Here is a 19,366-nt window from a genome sequence, read left to right as displayed (position 1 = left end):
CCCAGGTCTGCCTCTCCCTCACATGTGACCTTGGCCCAGGTCTGCCTCTCCCTCACATGTGACCTTGGCCCAGGTCTGCCTCTCCCTCACATGTGACCTTGACAGGGCCCCTTTCACTCCATGCCTTGGTTTCCCCACCTGTAATAGAGCACCAACCATGTCCTGCGCAGGGCCTGGCACTAAACAGCTTCTCTGTCTCGGGGGCTGTCCACCTTCTGTTTCTAAGCAGGACTTATTTGGAGGTGGGGGCGCCAGGCCTGCTTGCGGGGAGCGGTCCGTGTAATTGGCCCCACGGATCAGGAGGTATCTGCTGGCCATCCAAGTGTGGCCAGCATTTTATTTCTCATATTGTTTGAGGACAGTGACTCAGCTGAACGCACCCAGCAAATCAAGACCCAATCACCCGCTGTGAAGAATGTTTAAAGCCGGGCTCCAGTCAAGATCTCGTTAGGAGCTCCGGGAGGCTCTGGGATGCAAAATCAGTTCCACTTGGCCAGGGCCGAATGGCATTCTGGGGAAGATGCGTCTTATTCGAGGTGGAAAATTGGAGGCAGACTTCCCAGTGGGCCAGGGTCTGCCCTATGCCGTGGGACTGGCCCAGCGCACACCCTCACGTGGTGGACCTGCTCCCCTGGGGTTGGTCCTGGAAACCCCCAGACCAGTGTGGGGTGACAGCACTCTCATGCAGCCAGGGGAACAGCCCCTATGAAGGTGGCCTTCCAGAAGCTTCCTATTCTTCCCTGTTGTGTACATTTCAAATACCAACTCTTGTTGTCCTCATAAACAGGTGGCCCATGGGTGTGCACGATGTTCAAAAAAAAAAAATGGTTTTCTAATTAGCTGTCAGAACTTAAGTACTAGATAGCACACACACACCCAGATTTTTACCTTCTCAAAAAAAAAAAAAAAATTTCACAAGATGCAAAAATCCGAGATAGGAACATTCCCCCTACCCCCACTCTAGTCACTCATGTGGCTAAAGTCTGGTCAGTGGGGTGTTAGCAGAAATAGGAGAAACTTTCTTTAGCACAGACTGTTTAAGGGGAGCTAACTCAGCTAGGAGCTCTGTTCCTTTGTTCTCTTGTCTTTCCTTCCTGCTTCCTGGAATGCAGATGTGATGGCTGGTTCTCCAGCAGCCATTCTGGATGATGAGGTGACATTGGGAAGTTCACCCTCATCCATCGAGGATGCTCAAATAGACAAAACGATAATCCCTGTCCCTAAGGATGGTGGTGTTGCTGTACCAGTAGTGGACTGCTACCAACAGGCTTCTTTAACATGAGAGAAAAACCATCTTGTTTATAGCAAATTTGGCCCTAATGGAAACGTGAGGATCAGAACATGCCCCCCCAAGCGGTCACTTGCAGGAGACAGGATAATATTTTGAGGTGGTAATTGTGTCTTTTCCTTCCTGATCTTCACCTTCTTCTTTCTCCCATGCCAGTGGGAGTTTGGTCTTGTCCTTCCTTGCCCAGGGAAGCCCACAGCTGGTGGATGACCTCCTGACTTTGTCCCAAATCCCTTGGGTTACAGAAGGCAGCAGGGGCTGGTGGAAAGAAACAGGTGGGGATTCCCTTGGGAATGAGGTCTATGTGTCCCTTGGATGTTGAGAACCCAAGCATGGATAAGGGCAGGCTCTGGATAACACAGCACTCTTGGGAGCATAGGGAGGAAGACCCTGGGCACAGGGTCCTTGGCTGCTGCCAAGGGGGTCCCCTGGCCCAAGTGTGATGTGGACACAGCCGAACTCTGAAATCTGCAGGTCCCCGTAGCCAGGAGCACCAGAGGCCTCAGTGATAACAGGTGTGAACACAGGACCATTGGGGTATTGGCCTGTTGGTGTTGCTACAACAGAGTACCACAGACTGGGTGGCTAAAAAAAGATAATTTTTTCTCCTGGCTCCAGAGGCTGGAAGTCTGGGATCAAGATGTGGGCAGAGTCGGCTTCACTGGAGGCCAGTTTCTCTCTGGCACACTTGTTCAATCCTCAGCTGGTCTTTCTTCTGTGCATGCACATTCCTGCTGCCTCTCTGGGGGCCTACATTTCCTCTTCTTCCAAGGCCACCCTGATGGCCTTAATTTAATCAGTTCTCAAAGGCCTTGTCTCCAAATACCGTCGCATTCTGAGGTGCTGAGTTTTAGGGCTTCTCCTAATTGGGGGGAGGACACAATTCAGCCCGGGATAAAGGGTACTAGAGCTTTCCTCTCCTGACAGCCTGGCACAGCACCAGACCCTGGGAACTTGACCAGAACCATGGACCAGGCAGAAAGCCCCAAAGAATGACAGGGGTGAAATCTTCCACCCACTCAGCAGGATAGGGTGAAGTAGGACATTAAGTGACATTCTAGAAAGCCACTTGTATGTGTGTGGACTGGGATTCATGGTGCCTGTGTAGGGGGTGGGGAGGTTCCTCTGGAGAATTGCCCACACGTCCTGCTTCTCTTCCTCCTGAACACATCTACAGGATTATTGTCCTCGTCCATCCCCCTCAGGGAGAAGTGTAATGCCACGGTGTGACTCACTACATGGTTAGTGAAATGCCAGGAGAAGTGGCACGTGTCCCTTCTGGGTGGAAGCACTCGATGGCTAGCATGTGACTCGGTCCTGCCAAGTCATGGCAGCACCTGTCAAGCCAGGGATACAGGTAGGAGCTCTGCCTCCAGACCTTGCAGGGGCCACACTCTTTCGGATCTTGGGGGGACTGCTGTCTCTCAGAGAGCTGGTCTGCTCTTCAGCCACGGGTCATTCACAGCAGGCAATCCTGCTAAAGCCCTGCAAAGGACCCCCTGAGACGGGCATTCTCTGTCAGTCCCATCTTACAGGTGAGGGCTCGGAGGCTCTGACGGGGCCAGCAGCTGTCTCATGGGAAGTGGAGCTGAGAGGTAGACCTAGGAACATGGGCTGCCCCAGCGTGCCCCCAGCGGCAGCAGGTTTCAGGGGTGTGAAGGGGAGCTGTCCAGAGAGAAAGCTGGAGCCATCGGCAGGCCTGTGTGTCCTTGGCTGGTTGTCCCTGGGGGAGAATGACAGTCGTTTGTTATGCAGGGACCTTATACCCAGGTGCTTCCCTGAACCACAAAACATCAGGGCGTGGTCACTAAGAAAGGGAAATTAGGTATTAGGTGGCAACTGGTCACCTGATACCCTGAGACACTATGAGGAACTTGAAGGTCAGAGAGAAGACATGACTTGCCCCCCCCACCACCCCCCCCCCCCCCCACCCCCCGCGCCCCTGTCCACACCCTGTGAGTGGCAGCAGTAGGGATGCAGAACTGGCACTTGGGCCACATACGATGAACCCCATCACCATACCAAGGTCTCAGAAACCCCTGCATTCTGGTCGGTCTTCGGCATGATGTTTGTTACCATCCAGATACGACACATAGAATGAGGTCCTGGCAGAACAGAAGTAAGCAGGTCTTTTCAGGAAAATCAAAAATTGGAATGGCAGACAGTGTCGGTGAGGCCTTACTGGTAGAAGTTAACACTGACTGGTCCAGCCTCTTTGAAGAGCCTGTTGGCTCAGATTAGTTTCAACTGTAAGAGAAAAATCCAAAGGGGTTGAAATTGAGTAGACATTATTTCTCACTCATCCTCAAAAAGTCATCCTAAGGTGCCAAGTCCAAGGCGACTGCAGATGCACCAGTGTCAGGACACGGGCTCCTTCTATCTTGCTGCACTTCCATGAAAGGCTTTCATTACCAAGATGCTCTGTGACTCAAGATGGCTGCTACGATGCCAGCCTAGAAGAAAGGCACAGAGCCTGTCCTCGCCATAAGGAAGTTGCATGCATGCTTGTATCCCATTGGCCAGAACTTAGTCTCATGGCCACACCCATCCACAGGCACGGCTGGAAAATGTAGTCTTGTTCCAGGAAGCTGTGTACCCAGCTTTTAAAAAAAATCAGGGATTCGATTACAATGGAAGAAAAGGGGGGCACACTGGAGGACAGCTATTAGTCTCTGCCAGAAGACTGTAAGACTAATTAAAACTAATTAAGACTGTGTGCTCCAGTAATTCCACGTGCATGAGTTACCGAAAGCGTATTTGTAAGGATGCTTGTCAATGAGTTGTCTACTGTTGCAAACAAAAACCACCCTGCCACCTGACACGGAAGGATCCCAAGATCAAGGGTCAAGTGAAGAACAAACAGAACATCTACATTCCCAGAACAGGGTAAAGCGCATACACAAGTGTGAACACACACAGGCACCTCCGGCCAGCAGTGAAGCCCCTGGCCTTGGCAGTGCTTCTGGGGCAGGGGACAGGGAAAGTGAGGCCAGGGCGGGGAGGAGATCCATGCTCCACTGTGCACCTCCCTGCATGGGGTGAACTTTTCTTGTGCATGTTACCTATTAAAAAACAAATTTTAAGATGGGCAGTAGGCTTCAAGCCTCTTTTTGTCTATGGACGCCTCCCCGTTGACAGGGCTGTTTGCTTAGGCATCGCACTGAGCAAACCCAGGCTGTCACTCTGGCTTCTCAAATAGCACTGGCCTGTCCAGGCCTCTCTATCCAGCCCCCAATACGTGCCCTGCTTGGAATGCCCAGCAGGCCTCCATCTCCCACCCACCAGGCTTCTAAGAAAGCTCTGAGGAGGAACCTCCTGGCCCACTCCTGGCCAGCTCTCTGGGTCCCGGATCCCAGGGAGCATGGCACGTTGGCCCCACAATCACAAACTGTGTTGGTAATTCTTACAGCAGGCCTTGCAACACAGGCCTCTTTATCCCCATTTCACAGATGGTGAGCTGAAGCTAGGGGAGGGGAAGCAGCCGGTCCAGGAAAGCAGAGCAGAAGGCGCAGAGAAAGGACAGGACCTGCAGGGCTCACTCCAAACCCCACACTCCCCAACGGGGTTGGGAAATGGCAGCTCACAGAACCATGTTTCCCTTTCCACAATCCTCTTGTCTGCTCGGATGGGGACCCAAGATATGGGGCACTGGGATCCGACTGTCCTCCACTCTCCAGCAGCCAGCCCAGGGCCTGAGCACTGGCCAGTGTTCCTCCATCGAACAAATGAAGCAACCCAGAGCCTCCCAGGGCTTGGGACACAGAAGGACCTGCCAGGACCTCTGATCATCGCAGGGTCTCACCCCAGCCCTCGGGCTCCTAGGAGGAACATCTACAGCCGCACTTTCTGTTCCTTTTGTTTTTTTATTAAAAAATAGATCCAGAAAATATACACACTTCCGCCCACCTGCCAGAGTGGGCTTTGAGGAGGCCAAAGCGCAATGGGGAAGAGGCAGAGGGATGAGAAGAGCCAGACCGGTCCTGGGTGCCCAGGCTTTGGAGAAAGGAGGTGCCCCCAGCTGGCCTAGCCAGGCCTGCCCCTGAGAGATCAGAGTCTGAGCCAGCGGAACAGGGAGAGAGCAGGTGGAAGGGGGAGGCAGCCCCCAGCTACAGCAGAGGTGGCCAAAAGCAACTGGGGGCACAGAGGGCAAGACAGGGCCTACCTGGGGCTGCTGCCCATAGAAGGTCCCATGACCTCGTCCTCCTCCCCCCCAGGGACTTGGCACTCCCTAGCCTTCTCTCCAGCCTGCCCTCCATGGGCCCCACTGGGCCTTCCGGGCCACGGTGGCCACACTCAGGCGTTGATAGCCTTCCAGCGCTCACTGTCTGTGCTGTTGATGCTACCCGTGTGGCAGGGCATGGAAGCGATGTCATCCAGGTAGGCCACCCCACCGGCTGAGTCAAACTGCGTGCTGGCGGCTCCTGCCACCTCCGGGCCCTCCCGCCGGGCCACAGCGTAGGGCTGGGGCAGGTGCACATCTGGTTCTTCCGTCTCGTCCACTTGGCATTTGTAGGAGAAGAGGATCTTGGGCTCCGAGCTGGTGGAGGAGAGAGGGGTGGTGGAGCCCCACTGTCTGGTCAGGAGAGGCCTCCTTCTCCAAACAGTAAGCCCTGCTGCCCAATGGCCACCCCAGGAGATCCCCAAAGCTTGGACTCTGGAGTCCAAGGGGCCACGGGCGCCCCCGCGTGGGCCTGTTTTAAAACTCAGCCCACGTGTGAGCTTGAACAAGGACATGTTTCTCACTTGTCTGTTTCTCACTGTAAAATGGGTACAACTCTGACCTCAAGAGGCTCTTAGCAGAGGGTAAACAGAGGTAAATTCTGGCCCAGCAAACACCAGTGGCAAACTCCACCATTGCAGCTTTTATGACCACTTACTTGGTGTTCTCCTGGGCCATGTTGCTGAGCAGGGAGAGGGCAGGTGGAAGGGGGTCCCTCAATGCTCAGGGTAACTCTGACAGGGAACAGCTGTACCCAATTTACAAAAAGGAGCCCGAGGCCAGGGAGATAAATGCATGTGCAAAGTCCCACACAGATCAGGGCTGGGCTGATGAGAGCCAATCCAACCCCTCTCACCCCTCCTCTGATGCCTTGCCCACCCCCCTCTGGTCCCCTGCCATCTCTTCAGATCCAGCTTTTCCACCACATCAGAGGCCCAGGATCCAACCATCAATCCCTCATGTCCTTAGCATCCTGTCTCCCTGACACGCCTCCAAACACAAACAGCCACCAACGTGCACCTCCCCCATTATCCACTCCACACCGGCCTCCCGCAACCCTGCTCCCCTCCCCAGCCACTCTCAGTGAGCATCCAGGAGCGTGGTGATTTGTGTCTTCTTTGTTCCCTGTCAGAACGTGGCAGCTGCAGCAGTGCCTGACACCTAACAGGTGCTCAGTGAATGCTTGCCGAAAAGAATGAGCGGAGTCTTCTACAATGAAAAGCAAGCAAGTGTAGAACACTGCGCATAGACACTCTCTTGTGGGGAAAGTGTATATGCCCGTGTGTGTTGCATATAGAATGTGTATATGCATGTATGTGCATGCATGTGTGCATATGCATATATGTGTGTATGCACGCGTGGGTACAGACATATACACACCATCTGTCTCATCCTTCCCAGTGCCTGAACTGGGTGGGAGCAGGGGGACCCTGAAGCGGAGGATGCGCATGCGCATGGAGCTGGAGGCGCAGTTCCGCAGGCAGCCACGCGGGGGCGCCCGTGGCCCTCAAACCACCAGCCGCTGGGTGGTGAGCAGGGCACCAGCTACCACGCCCCCCACCTCCGCGCCCCGCCCCGGTCCCACGCCCCCTGCCGGCGCCACGCCCCCCCCCCCCCATCCCGGTGGGAAAACTCACCCAAAGAAGCCCCGCAGGAAGGCCACGTAAATGAGGGGCGCAAAGAAGCTGAAGTAGAGAAATGTGGTGGCATCTACACAGCTGGGGGCAGGGCAGGAGGAGCAGATCAGGGAGGGGCCTCCTCTGAATGGGACCTGGGCTTAGCCTCCCCCTGCCCTCCGCTCCCAGTCCCGCCTCGCCCCACCTACCAGAGACCCTCGATGATGTCCGCGCAGAGCAGGGCACTTCCCAGCCCCTGTAGCAGGTTGAGCAACGCCAGAATGCCCGCGTACACATAGAAGCTCCTTCGCGCTGGGGGGTTGGGGACCGTGAGGCCCCGCCCTTGCCTCCACCCTTCATCCCCAGGGAGTCACCTGAGGCCCTTCTGGGACGCCAAGAGGACCCCTCCCTCTCACCAAGGGCTCTCCAACAGAAGACCCTCCCCTGCACCCAGCACCGACCCAGAGCCACCCACTGGCTGCTTACAAGGCAGGGAGATGCGCTCCTTCAGTGGGGTCTTGGGGAGGACGACCACCAGAGAGTAGACCTGCAGAGACAGCCAGGCTGAGAAGGATGCTGGGGACACCGAGCCCAGAGCTAAGCCCGGGACCAAGACGTCCAGACCCCTGCCTCAGGCTCTGAGACCCATGTAGCCACCCCCAGGGTGCCAGACCCAGAAAGGGGAGAGGGCCCTCTCCACCTCACCAGGAAGAAGAAGCAGGAGCTGACCAGCCAGAACTGGCGGCCCCCATGCCCGTAGATGTTGAAGTCCTCAGCCGACAGGTGGGCGTCAGGGTACAGGATCTCCAGTGTCCCCTGCAGGGGCAGGCAGGGGATGGCTTCAGTCTCCCACCACCTGGAAATCCTGGAGTCTCCCTAATACAATGCACTCAGAGCTCTCCACCACAGCAAGCCCAGCTCCCTGGCTGGGCCTGCTCCAGACTGCTCGTGGCCCCGCTCTTCTCCCTGCCCACTCGGCTCCAACCCCCAGAGGAGGCCCTTGCCGTGGAGCAGGGAACTGAGCTCGGCAGGAGGTAGCCGCTGCCAACTCTAAGGAAGGAGTCTCTAGATGTACAACTCTCAGTGTGGTCTGCAAACCTGTATGTTAGGGAACCTGGGCTGCTGTGACAACAGCAGGTTCCAGGCATCCTCCCTGCCCCCACCCCGGCCTATGGACTGGACTGGTTGGTGGCAGGGAGAACCTGCCTTGTTAACAAGCACCCTAGGTAATTCAAACCTGGACCCAGAGCCAGGGAACAGAGGATGCTCGGCCCTCAGTGACCCCTGACCTCCTCTAGGGAGCCCCCCTAGCTGCCCCTGCCCCCCACCTCCCCCTTTACCTGGGTGACCGAGTAGGCCAGGGACAGCACCGTGGTGATGGCCAGCACCCGCTTGATGCTTGACTTGCTCTCCAGGTGACCTGGAAGAAACGTACTGGTCAGGGAGAGGGAGCCAGCCGTGGGAGACCGTGGTGGGGTCAGTGCCCACTAGGGAGGGACAGGGAGAGCGCTGGCCCCAGCAGCACACGCACCAAAGGCAAGGCCCAGGATGACCACGCTCAGCTCGATGGCCAACAGGAAGAAGCGGGTAATCTCCCACAGGATCTGGACACAGAGCGGGCAGAGTGTCAGCCTGGGGGCCCAGTCACCCCTCTCCCCAGCGCCCCGCATCCCCCCGCCCTTGTCAGCAGGCCCAGCCACACCTTATCAGCAACAGTTGCAGCATCCGAGGTGCTGACCGTCATGGACACCACAGCTCGGGCGATGCCCACCAGCGCCACCACAAACACCTGGTGGGCAAGAGTGGGGATGCTATGATGGGGTCAGGGAATGAGACCACTGTGAGGCACAGGGCATCACAGGAGCCTCAGATTCTCTGAGAACAGAAGGATTCCAAACTCAGAGTCAGGAGTGGGATGCAGGGAGGTGGGGTGACCCTCCACAGCTGGTAACCTCTGCCTGGCCTTTCCCTCTCCGGCCTCAGTTTCCTGGCTATACTGGCACCCTTAGAATGGGTGACACGGTAGAGCCCCACAGCCAGGCTGGAATGCCAGCCCTGCTGCTTCCTGCCTCTGTGACCTCAGGCAAGGACCGGCACCTTCGTGCCTCAGTTTCCTCATCTATGAAATGGGGTGAAACTAGGTCCTACTGTATTTGATGGCTGTGAGGAGCAAATGGGTAAATCGATGTAGCGGAAGCGAGCCTGGCAGCTGGTAAGGGCTGGGTACACATTTTCCTTCAGTGCCGTCATATTAGCACTTTTAATACCCAGCCATGGAGGAGAGTAGGCTGCAGGGAAGAGACCTGAGACCCTGGGGAAGACTGCTGCCCCTTCTGTCTCGCAGAAGTGCCTGCGCTCAAAATCCTGGACACCAGGAGTTTGTCAACCTGGTATCCACTCCCTCCCTCTGGCAACAGCCTCCTTCCTCTCCCTGCTGCTCATGTGGCTCAGGGGCCGGGGGGGGGGGGGGTGGGGAAGAGGGGGGACTTGACCCAAATTCAGGGACTGGCCTATAACCCAGGGCTGGCCATTTGGCACATGCTATTCCCTGATTTGGGGATGGGGTGGGACCCAAGGGAGTCTAGTGACAGGCACAGCTAGGACACCAGGTGCAGCCACTGGAAAGGAAGCTGGTGGGGCAGGGGGGATGGGGCGGGGGTGCAGGTTGTAAGTCCGGAGCTGCTGGACTGCCTGGCTCCATGAGCGTGGGACTATTGACAAGGCCACTGGAGAGACCCCAGCTGAGAGGGAGACTGAGACTGTGTCCCCACTGTCTTGTGGAGCCCCTGAATCCAGCCAGTCTGAAGCCCCGGGACTTGTCAGTTTCTCCATCAATACATTCCCTCCAGCTTCCAGGAGTTTCACTTTGGTTTTCTGATACATGTAAACACAAGAGTCCAGATACATACACAGTCTGTCCTTTGTGCCACGAACCCCGTGTGGAACTCTCGGGGAGGCTGACACCACTCAAGAGGACAGGCTGTAGAAGCAGCCAAATGCTATGTGCCTACTGTATGCCCGGCTGCCAGCGGGCTAGGGCTAAGGGTGTGGTCTTCTTTGGTGATCACAGGCGTGCCGCAGACTAAAGCAGGCCCAGCATACATGATGTGGGAAGGAGGGCACCGAGGAACAGAGAGGCCAAGCCACCAGTCCAAGGTCATATGGCATAGCTGGGGCCTGGAGGCAATCTGCCTGAGCCAATGCTCACCACTGTCTCCTGAGCTCTCTAGAAAGAAGTCCCCAGGAATACGAGGGCAGGGGCAGCGCTGAGTCCCCCAGCACTGCCTCATGGAGGCGGCAGTGGGCATTCTTCTGTCAGCGAGCATCTCTTCCCCTGCCCTCTACAAATGGCTCCCCAGTTTTCCTCCAAGGGCCACCATCCTCTGCAGTGCACACGGCCTGGCTGAGTTGACCCCACCGTCCCAGCCCCAGAGTGCCCCTTCCCTGCTAGTCACAGAGACTGGCTCAGGGACCAACAGGGGATCCAAGGTAGGCCGGTCAGAGGGAGTCCCAGGTCCACACTAGCACCACCAGGAAAGCAGTCCTCTTCCACTGGCATGGGCAGGGAGACAGGATGTCAGCTTACAGCTGCTCTTGGCTAATTTGGACACCGGCAAGGGAGGGTTCATCTGAGGTGAACCCTGAGGATGTCCGTTTACCCATGGATCCAGCCACGTCTGAAGCTGGACTTCATCACAGAAACAGTAATTCCCCTTTTCACCTACGCCCGTTGGAGTTAGGTTTTTCTGTCACCTGTTGGGAGTGAACTCACCAGGATATAGAAGGTGATAAAAATGGGGCTGGAGGTGACACGGATCTTGGCCCGAGCAAATGGAAGCTTCCAGAGCAGGAAGATGAAGAAGAGCACATTGGGGATAAGCAGCAAGAGGTCCCAGTACCGGACCCTAGCAGATGGGGACAGAAGCCAGCCGCCTGGTAAGTTTCTGTCTGCAATGCCCCGTCCCCACCCATCACACACGCCACACCCATGCATGCTGCACACAGGGGAAACCCACTCAGGGCCACGGCCTGCCTCACCTGGAGGTTCCAATATCCTCGTAGAGCAGCAGCAGACAGCGATGTGGCATGCTGATGTTGGGTGCCACGGGTGGGGGCAGGGCTGTGCTCCCGTTGGCCCAAATCACCTCTTCCAGGATGTCCATTCTGCCAGCAGCCGGGCCTGGGGGAGTGAGAGCCCCCACGTGAGTAGCGCAGCGGCTGTGTGGCCTTGCGTCTCTGGTGTCAGGTTCTCAGTAGATCCCAAGAGTGGTTACCTACCATGGGCTGGTGGACCACTCTCCCCCCAGCCAGGCAGAAGTTGAGGTGTGGCTCCCCCACATGCCGCAACACAAGACCCGGACAGGGGCCCAGTCGGCTACCTTGGCCTCAGTCTCATGACACAGTAAAGGCCACTCCCAGTGACTGAGCCTTCCTCTGTGCCAGGCACAAAAAAGCCGGCTACTCGGCATGACCCCAGCTCCTCCCCCTGATCTGGGGGTCTGGAGATAGACAGGGAGCAGAGGGGCAAGGTCCCTGTGTCCTTGGAATGGGACTAAGGACAGCGTCCACCCTGGGAGGCTGTGGTGGGCACTGAAGTGAGGTCTAGCGCCCCCTACAGCCCGCATGCACGCAGTCCTCAGAGTCCTCTGCGCACAGCCCACTGGAGGAAGGAGGGGGTACTGACAGTTTGCAATCACGCAGCCACTGAGCGCCAGAGTGGGGCACCGTGTGCACCTCAGGTGGACCACACCCCTTGCCATCTTCTGCTGCCTCCCTGGAAAGGGAGACACAAATATCAGGGGGACGTGCACTGTGCCAGGAAGACGCACAGGAGGTCTCCAAGTGGAAAGAGGGAGGAAAGGAGAGACAGGGCAGAGGGGGCCCCACCCCGGCAGAGGGAGCTGTGTCTGCAAAGGCAATGATGGGGGGGCTGCCAGGAGACATGGGAGTCGGCAGGGGAACCCACATCCAAGAGCCTCTGAATGAGAGGTGAAGAGTCCAGCCTTAAAGACAGGAGAGTTGGTGGCGTGGGGCCTTGGGAGCCACCCTGGACCAGACAGGCTCCCAGGTCGCTGGACTCTCAGGGACCGGACCAAAGCTGGGTCCGCACTGACAGCAGCAGGGACTTCCTTAGGGAACTCAGGGGGGTGCAGGGCAGGCGAGCCTGGCGTGGCCTGGGCATCAGGACATAACAGACACCAGTGTTAAAATGATGACCAGAACAGATGAAGCCTTATGACCTGGAGTCTCCACTTCTGGGTACATTTGTAACTGCCCAGGGCTATCAACGGCCCAGACGCCCGCCATCAGCAGTACGCACACGTACGTGGTGCCACTCATACAAGCAGCAGAACAGAAGGAGAAAGAACAGGCCACTCCTATGTCGGCGACATGACAGGGCCTCACGGATATGGGGCCAAGTGGGGCTAGCTACGAGTGCATGTGTGCGGCCTGAGCCACGCACAGACCCAGGTGAGGGTCACCTTTGTGGAGGATGGAGGGCATAGTGGGGGGGGGCACATTCCAGCTTCTGGTGCTTGATGGCGGGGGTGGGGGGGGGGTAACACAGGTGTGCTCACTGTGGCAAAATTCATTGAGTCTATAATCTGTGACTTTTCTAATACTGATTTACACGTAAGTTTTAAAAAATTAGAAAAATGTGTTCTGTTCACACTCTAAGAGCACAGGTCTCCCATTCAGCAAGGAGCAGGCTGGGTCGCTGGGAGCCCTATTGCAAGGATCTTCAAATGCCATGGGCACCCATGTCTGTGCTGTCACTAAGGCTACGCCTGAGCACCAGCAGGCCTGGGGTGAGGGCTGCAGGGGACGCAGGGTCTCCTAGCTACTGTTCCAAGCCACGGAACACAAGCACTGCCTCTGGCTGAAAGGGACAGGAGACCAAAGCAGATGGGCTGAGACCTGGGGCTCAGACTCTTCCGTCCTTCTCCTCAACAGGCCAGTCTCTGGCTCTGGGGTCACATCCCCACCTGCAACTTGAGGCCAAACCAACAGGGAAAAAGAACATATGCCCAACACATAGTAGGTCCGAAGAAAGGATGCATTCTTCATGCATTCTTCCACCAGCCAAGCAGCCAGCATGAAAACCATGTTAACAGAGGAGTGGGACCGAACGATGAATGGGTGACACAGTAGAGACTACCAGGGTCCTCAATATCCACCCTACCCTTTAGTACTGGGGCCCATGGATTTTACCTTACACATGGCTTCCCAGGATGATGACTATTTTCCGAGCTTCTATTGCCACTGTATGGCCACATGACCAAGTTTTATCCAATTAGAAATGAGCAGTTAATTTAATGAGTTGGTCCATTTCAGGCCAAGCAAGTCTCCTTTCCTATTGCCTGGAATAGGGATGTGGTGGCAGGAGCAATAGCAGCCACCTTAGACAGCAAAACTGAAACCATGTATTGGGAATAAGAGAGAAATGAGGAAAAGTGTCTGGGTCCCAGGCCAACATGCCTCCAGGCATATCCTGGACAGCTTGAACACAGACCATCATGCGATACGCAGGAATAATCTATTGTCTTGTTTCCTGACCTTTGTTTCCACAGCTAAGCCAGAATCCCAATGAATATGAAGAGGTACTGCTTTGGACTGGGTTGTCAGACAAGCTGACATTTGCACTAGATCTAAATAATTGAGAAGGAACCAGACTTGGGAAAATATGGACAAAGAACACACCTGGGAGAAAAGAGTGAAAGCAAATGCCATGAGGCACAAACAGGCTTGGCCTGTTCAAAGGGCAAGAAGCAGGCCAGGGTGGGTGGTGGGGAGATCAGAAAGGCCAGCAGGGCTGGGTCACACAGGACCATATGGCCACCTACAATGTGACTGCATTCTGAATGCAATGAGAAGGGTGTTACAAAGGCAGGTGGTCGGGTCCCATGTCCACGCGGAGAGGACCCCTCAGACTGCCAAGGAACATGGAATGGAACAGGGGGAGATTGGAGGCAGGGGGACCAAGGAGCCACTGTACCAGTGCAGGCAGGCAGGATGGTGGCTTGACTAGTGGCTGTGGTGGGGGTGGAGTGGAGGAATCTGGGATACCCCTGGGAGGGTCAGCCAACATGAGCAGCCCACAGACACCCCAAGGGAATGCGGGAAGAGAGCAAGAATTGGTGACTTCTGGCCTGGCTATTGGGTATTTTATACCAGCTAGCCCAATGCTGCTAACGTGTCCCCACCAAACACAGCCCCCTTCTCTATCTATCTCTAGCTATCAAGGTGCAATTTTATTCCAGGACCCCTCCATGATGCCCTACTGCATAGGCAGGGGCCCCGCCCCCTGGGCCAGAAGCTGAATCTTAACAACAGTAAGCCAGTGGCCTTGGGAAGGGGCAGTGTGGAACAGAACTGGACACCTCAGTAGCACACAGGGGTTCTCCAGGTTGACATGGGGATGGTGGGGGTGGGGTGCTACGATTTTTCGTGGACAGGGTCCAAGGCTGCCACATGTCCTGCAACACGTGGGACAGCCCACCAAATGAATGATCGTCTTCCCCTTTGCCAACAGTGCCCCGAAGGGAGACTCTGGTCCACGTGTGGAGGGGCGTTCTCCTTGCTGGTGCCAAGTTTAGGCAACGGCAGGTGATGAAATATGAGGGAAGTCTCCCAAGAAACATTCTCCTCGCTGACCATCAGACACCCTCCAGGAGGAAAGCCGTTTCTTGGCACCTGCATGGGGCCCTTGAGGGTCTGCTGTGTGAACGTGGCCATGCTGAGCATGGGGTGTGCCACTCCCCCCAAGACTTCTGTGACCTGGGAGGATGACTGATAAGTGACCTGAGTTGAAGGAGACAGATTCCACCTCCCCCTGCGCCCCTCACCATTCTCTGTGGAGCAAACTTCAGGTCCCAGCAACCCAACACCAGCTCTGGCCTAGGACGGGGTGTCAAGCAGCCCTAGGAGGGGCAGGCCCCAGAGGGCAGGCCAAGCACCCAGTAACTGCTGAGAAGCCGAGAGGTCTCTTGTGGGGAAAAACAAAACAAAACAAAACAAAAGCCAGTGAGCATGACCAGGGCCAAGCAGCAGGAAGAATCAGATAGAGTCTGATGGGGGAAGCATCACTTGGTTTTTGTCTGTCCAGCCCCCCATTTTCCTGACAGGGGAACCTCAGCTCCCCGGGTCTCTGTCCATGAAATTGAGGGACAGCTGACTCAAGCCCTTCACAACGCCCAAGGAGTGTGCTCATGATCTAAGCCTGGCTTATCAGGACACTCCACTGTCCTGGCCAATGAGAATCAGCACAGGACTTGCTGTAATTGCTAGGAACAGATACTTTCCACTCCAAGTGTCGTGGTACCAGACAGCTGGACCACTTTGACCCCACATGTGGCTACCCACCTGAGAATAAAGCCAACACAGAGGGATGCAGAGCTGAGAGGAAGATGGAAATCCATCCCAGGATAGAGCCTCATATGAGCTCCTGGATCTAGCCAGACCTGAAGCTAGTCCTACTCCTGCACTCTTTTTAGGCATAAAATCCCACAAATTCCCTTCTCTGCTTACATCCAGTTGAGTCTGATGTCTCTAATTCACTAAGGAAAACCTTCTGGCTGACATGGGTTATGGAGTCGGACAGATTTGGGTTGCACTTCTGGCTCAGCCATTATGTGGCTGTGTGACCTTGAGTGAGTCATTTCTCCTCTCCCCATGTCACAGGGACCAATAACACCTTCCCAACAAAGTTGTCAGGAGGATCAAACAAGAACAGAGAAGTAAATGCCTAAGAAAGGTCACACCTCAGTAACTGCTGCTTTTTTTTCCAAGAGGAAGCCCTGGGGGCTGTAAAGGGAAGAAGGATTCAGTTGGAGGACAAGGGCCCCTTTGGAAGGAGTCTGCTCCACCAGTGCCCCCTGCTGACTCAGTGGCTGCAGCAGACACACTCCCTGAGACCTCCCAGCCTGTGAGGGAAGTACTTCTGTTATCTTCTCGGACAAAGCTCTGGGCCTCCCAGCCACCTGCCAGGTTGTCTATTTCCAGTGCCCAGGCCCCCAAGTGGTGACTTGCCAAGTGCCCGTCTCTGGGAGCCAGTTTCTCCACCTATAGATGGAAGGCTCTGGGCTCCATCTAGAGCTACGCTTCTCACACCTGAATGTCATGAACGTGCAGACTCTGATTCAGCAGGCCAAGGGCGGGGATGATGGCCCACATTGCTAATATGATCCCAGCTGGTGCCTTTTCTCTGCTGGTCAAAGAAGCACTATTGGCTTATGAGGCTGCTGGCCTTACCAGAATTGCCACTATGTGTCAAAGCTTGTAAAATAACTGAAGCAACAATAAAAAATAAAACAACAATGCACACTACCCTCAGACACAGGCCTAGGTGCTTTACACATTTAGTGACGCTCTCAACTATCACACCACCTCTGTGTGAAATGGAACTACTCTTGTGCCCATTGTACAGAGAGGGGAAAGGAGAGGCACAAGAGGGTTAAGTCACTGGCCCCATATTCTCCTCCCCGCACCTTGGGCAAGCTCCGGGGCTTGGGAGCAGAAACCTGGGTGGTGACAGAGAAGTAAGGGGTCTGCAGGCTCAGGAAATGGGGGACAGAGGATGGGACAGGGGACAGGAGATGGTGGGAAGGCTGGCTGAGGGCAAGAAGAAGAAGTAGAGCCCAGATTCGAGGGATGGAATTAGCAGAGGGAGTTTCCTGGAGGCTGAGTGGCTTAAGGCAAATGCAGGTCTTTCAGGACCAGGGAAACCGGAACAGACTGTTTCTTCCACCTGGAAGGTACTTTCCTGACCTTGTTAACATTCCAGAAGCCATCTTCCCACTCTCCACTTGGGCCTCCAGCTCCTTCCCACCCTCCCTGTGGCCAGCCTATGGGGCAGGCCTGGCTCCAGTCACACAGTGACTGGCAATGAGCCCCTGGAGAGGATCTTCCCTTCTCTAGGCTTCAGCTTTCCCATCTCTCATCTGTGCAATGGGGTTAACCAGGACTGGATGGAAAACCCCGGGGAAGACAGAAAGCCCCAAGCAAAAAGAGAGAGGCTATACTTCGTAGTTGCTGCAATGCCTCCTCAGTGCTTCTGACCCTTAGCAGACAGGTGAGATTATCTAAACTCTGGAAACAAAACAGATTAAGAAGGTTCCATAGGACAGACGCCAGCCCCTCATCCTTCAGGCTTGCAGGTGTGGGGAGGGGAACGCTGTTCCAGACAGGCCACTCTTGGTAAACTGCCAGCAGCCCAAGCAGGAGCCCCCAGGATGAAGTGAAGCCCCTCCTGATTTGCCCCCTGCCTGCTGCCCTGCCTCATGCCTTCCATCCTCCAGCCCCCTGGCTTCCACCTTGTTCTCCAAGCTGCTAAGCTTCCTCCTACCTCAGGGCTCTTGTGCTGGCCCTTCTGCCAGTCTCATCATTCAGGCCACCTCCTCAGCCACCTCCTCAAAGCCCTCCTTAACAAATCTCTCTCAGATAGCCTGCCCTGTGCTTTCTTTACAGCACTTGGCCTCCATCTGAAGTGGGTCCTGATGTGTTTACTGGCCGCCCACCCCAGGCGTGCTCATGACCCAATCCTCTAGAATAGTCCCTGGTACAGAATAAGTTCTCAACAAAATGTTACGATGGGGACAGATGAACCTCCAGCAGAGTGCAGCCAAGCCCTTCCAGGGGAGCGGGAGAAGGATCACTTGGGAAGACCCTCAGCCCCACCACTACCACAGAGGCAGAAAGCAAAAGTCCCCCTCCACCCTCCTTCCCCTGGTCCCATGGATGCAGCACTTCTGAGCCTCCCAGAAGGCCCCTCCTGCAACAGCAGCCCTAGCTGCATAAACACCACCTCCTGCCCCTTTCCGGCTGCTGAAGGCCACAGCAAAGTTGGAGGCAGGTCCTGTCCCTTGTCTGTGGACTGAGGCAAAGGCCCAAATGCAGGGCCACTGACTCTAGACTCTTCCTGCACAGTCTCAAGCCACTGGGTCCACCATCCCTCCTGGCTGGCCAGCCCTGGCCCTGCAGCAGCTGTAGGTGTGCTCACTCCTCCTCCCCAAGCGCTCTGCCATCCCTACCCCTCCGGGCCTTCCCATTACCCGTCGCCTCTTCCTGTGAGTCCTCACCCAGGGGGCCCCCTTGGCCCTCTGAAACTTCTCCAAGGGGGTCCTCTGAGGCTGCGCCCTGAGCGGGAAGGGGTCACTCCCGGAAGAAGGAGCGGCGACAGGTGGGCCCCGGTCAAGCTGTGGGGATGGCGGTGGAGGTCCCGGTCAGCTCCCGGCTCTCCCGCAGCTGTGCGGGGGTAGTCACTAGATGCACCCGGGCTCTGGGTGCTCCCTGCCGGGGAGGGACTGTAGGTGCGGCGGAGGCCAGGGGGCGTCCCTGCAGTGGCGGTCCCAGCCGCGGAAGAGGGAGGGGGCGCCCAGCCCCGCGGTAGGGCTTCAGGACGGGCGGCGACGGGGCTCCCCCTCCAGGTGTGGCGGGAAAAGGTTCCCTCCTTACCTGAGGGCCCCGGGCCGTGCTCAGGCCCCGCCGCCTGGACCGCTCATTCGCCACCGAAGACAGCGCCGACGGGGCGCAGGCCCCGGGAGTCCGGCCTCCAGCGCCCGGGGCAGGCTGCGGGGCCAGGGAGCGTCACGCAAGAGCCGCAGGCAGCCGGCTCCGCAGAAATGGGGGGCCGGCAGGAAAGGGGAAACGCGGTCAGCGCACCGGGCCCACCGGCCCCCAAAGAGCATGCAGCCTTTCCCAGCAGCGGCGACCGGAAAGCAGCTGCGACCTTTTCGTTGGGCCAAAACTGCGAAAACAGCCACAACCCCTACTTATAGCACTCGGGCCCGCCCCCAGACTCCAGTAGCCTATAGAAATGGAGCTCCACCAAAAAGAGGGCGCAAGCCGCGGGAAAAGCCAATTAGATCCCTAAGAGGCGGGGCGACCCGCTGACCTCTTAAAGAGACAGGAAGCTGACACTGCGGGGGAGGAAAGCAGTGCTGGGGTAGGGAAGCTGCTGCGTACCTTGCCCCGAAGGCGGCCAGGATCGCGGACCCGAGAGCCGAGGACGCTGCCGCCTCTTGGCCCTCGCGCCTGCCAGCTGTCAGCAGCTGTCAACGGACCCTCTCGCTCCAGCCTGCGCTCCTCCTCCCGGGCCCGGCCGCGGCCCGACTGTCCAGGGAGGAGCCTCCGCGGACCGCCCCCTCGCGTGCCACCGCCTCGGGCGCCCCGCAGCGGCTGTCTGGCCGGGTGACCTTTGGTCACCTGGCTGAGGAAGGAAGAGTAGGGACAACCCCTCCCCCG

The 19,366-nt window shown here is 56.7% G+C and overlaps 1 protein-coding gene across 4 annotated transcripts; it reads right to left on the bottom strand.

The window, feature by feature from the left end:
- Nucleotides 1-4,125: 4,125 nt before the first annotated feature.
- LOC111159121 (transmembrane protein adipocyte associated 1) lies at nucleotides 4,126-19,108 on the bottom strand. 4 transcript variants are annotated; one of them, XM_022521538.1, is made up of 11 exons: nucleotides 19,088-19,108; nucleotides 11,162-11,303; nucleotides 10,896-11,028; nucleotides 8,826-8,912; nucleotides 8,655-8,727; nucleotides 8,464-8,543; nucleotides 7,829-7,939; nucleotides 7,610-7,670; nucleotides 7,333-7,435; nucleotides 7,145-7,225; nucleotides 4,126-5,825 (listed from the first exon to the last, which is right to left on the bottom strand). In XM_022521538.1, exons 2-11 carry the CDS (start codon nucleotides 11,284-11,286, stop codon nucleotides 5,582-5,584), a joined length of 1,098 nt encoding a protein of 365 aa, XP_022377246.1. In that variant the 5' UTR covers nucleotides 11,287-11,303; nucleotides 19,088-19,108; the 3' UTR covers nucleotides 4,126-5,581. The 4 variants fall into 4 exon arrangements, with proteins under 4 accessions (XP_022377246.1, XP_022377245.1, XP_022377244.1 ...); XM_022521537.1 differs by lacking the exon at nucleotides 19,088-19,108 and adding an exon at nucleotides 18,578-18,852; XM_022521536.1 differs by lacking the exon at nucleotides 19,088-19,108 and adding an exon at nucleotides 11,808-11,926.
- Nucleotides 19,109-19,366: the final 258 nt, after the last annotated feature.

Source organism: Enhydra lutris, unplaced genomic scaffold, assembly GCF_002288905.1.
Source record: "Enhydra lutris kenyoni isolate GAN:26980312 unplaced genomic scaffold, ASM228890v2 scaffoldscaffold66, whole genome shotgun sequence".
In the NCBI taxonomy this organism is placed as follows: domain Eukaryota; kingdom Metazoa; phylum Chordata; class Mammalia; order Carnivora; family Mustelidae; genus Enhydra; species Enhydra lutris.
The sequence above is the reverse complement of the archived record's forward strand: the minus strand, read 5'-3'. Positions and strand labels throughout refer to the sequence as shown.

Bases quoted from the DNA above. Each gene is read 5' to 3' on its own strand.
- LOC111159121 (XM_022521535.1), bottom strand. From the start codon at position 12,091: ATGTGGGTTCCCCTGCCGACTCCCATGTCTCCTGGCAGCCCCCCCATC. The intron at 8,913-11,161 runs GTGAGGCAGGCC...CTTGCCCACCAG, and splicing joins GAGGATATTGGAACCTCCAG to GTGTTTGTGGTGGCGCTGGT. The intron at 7,436-7,609 runs GTAAGCAGCCAG...CCAACCCCCCAG, and splicing joins GGAGCGCATCTCCCTGCCTT to CGCGAAGGAGCTTCTATGTG.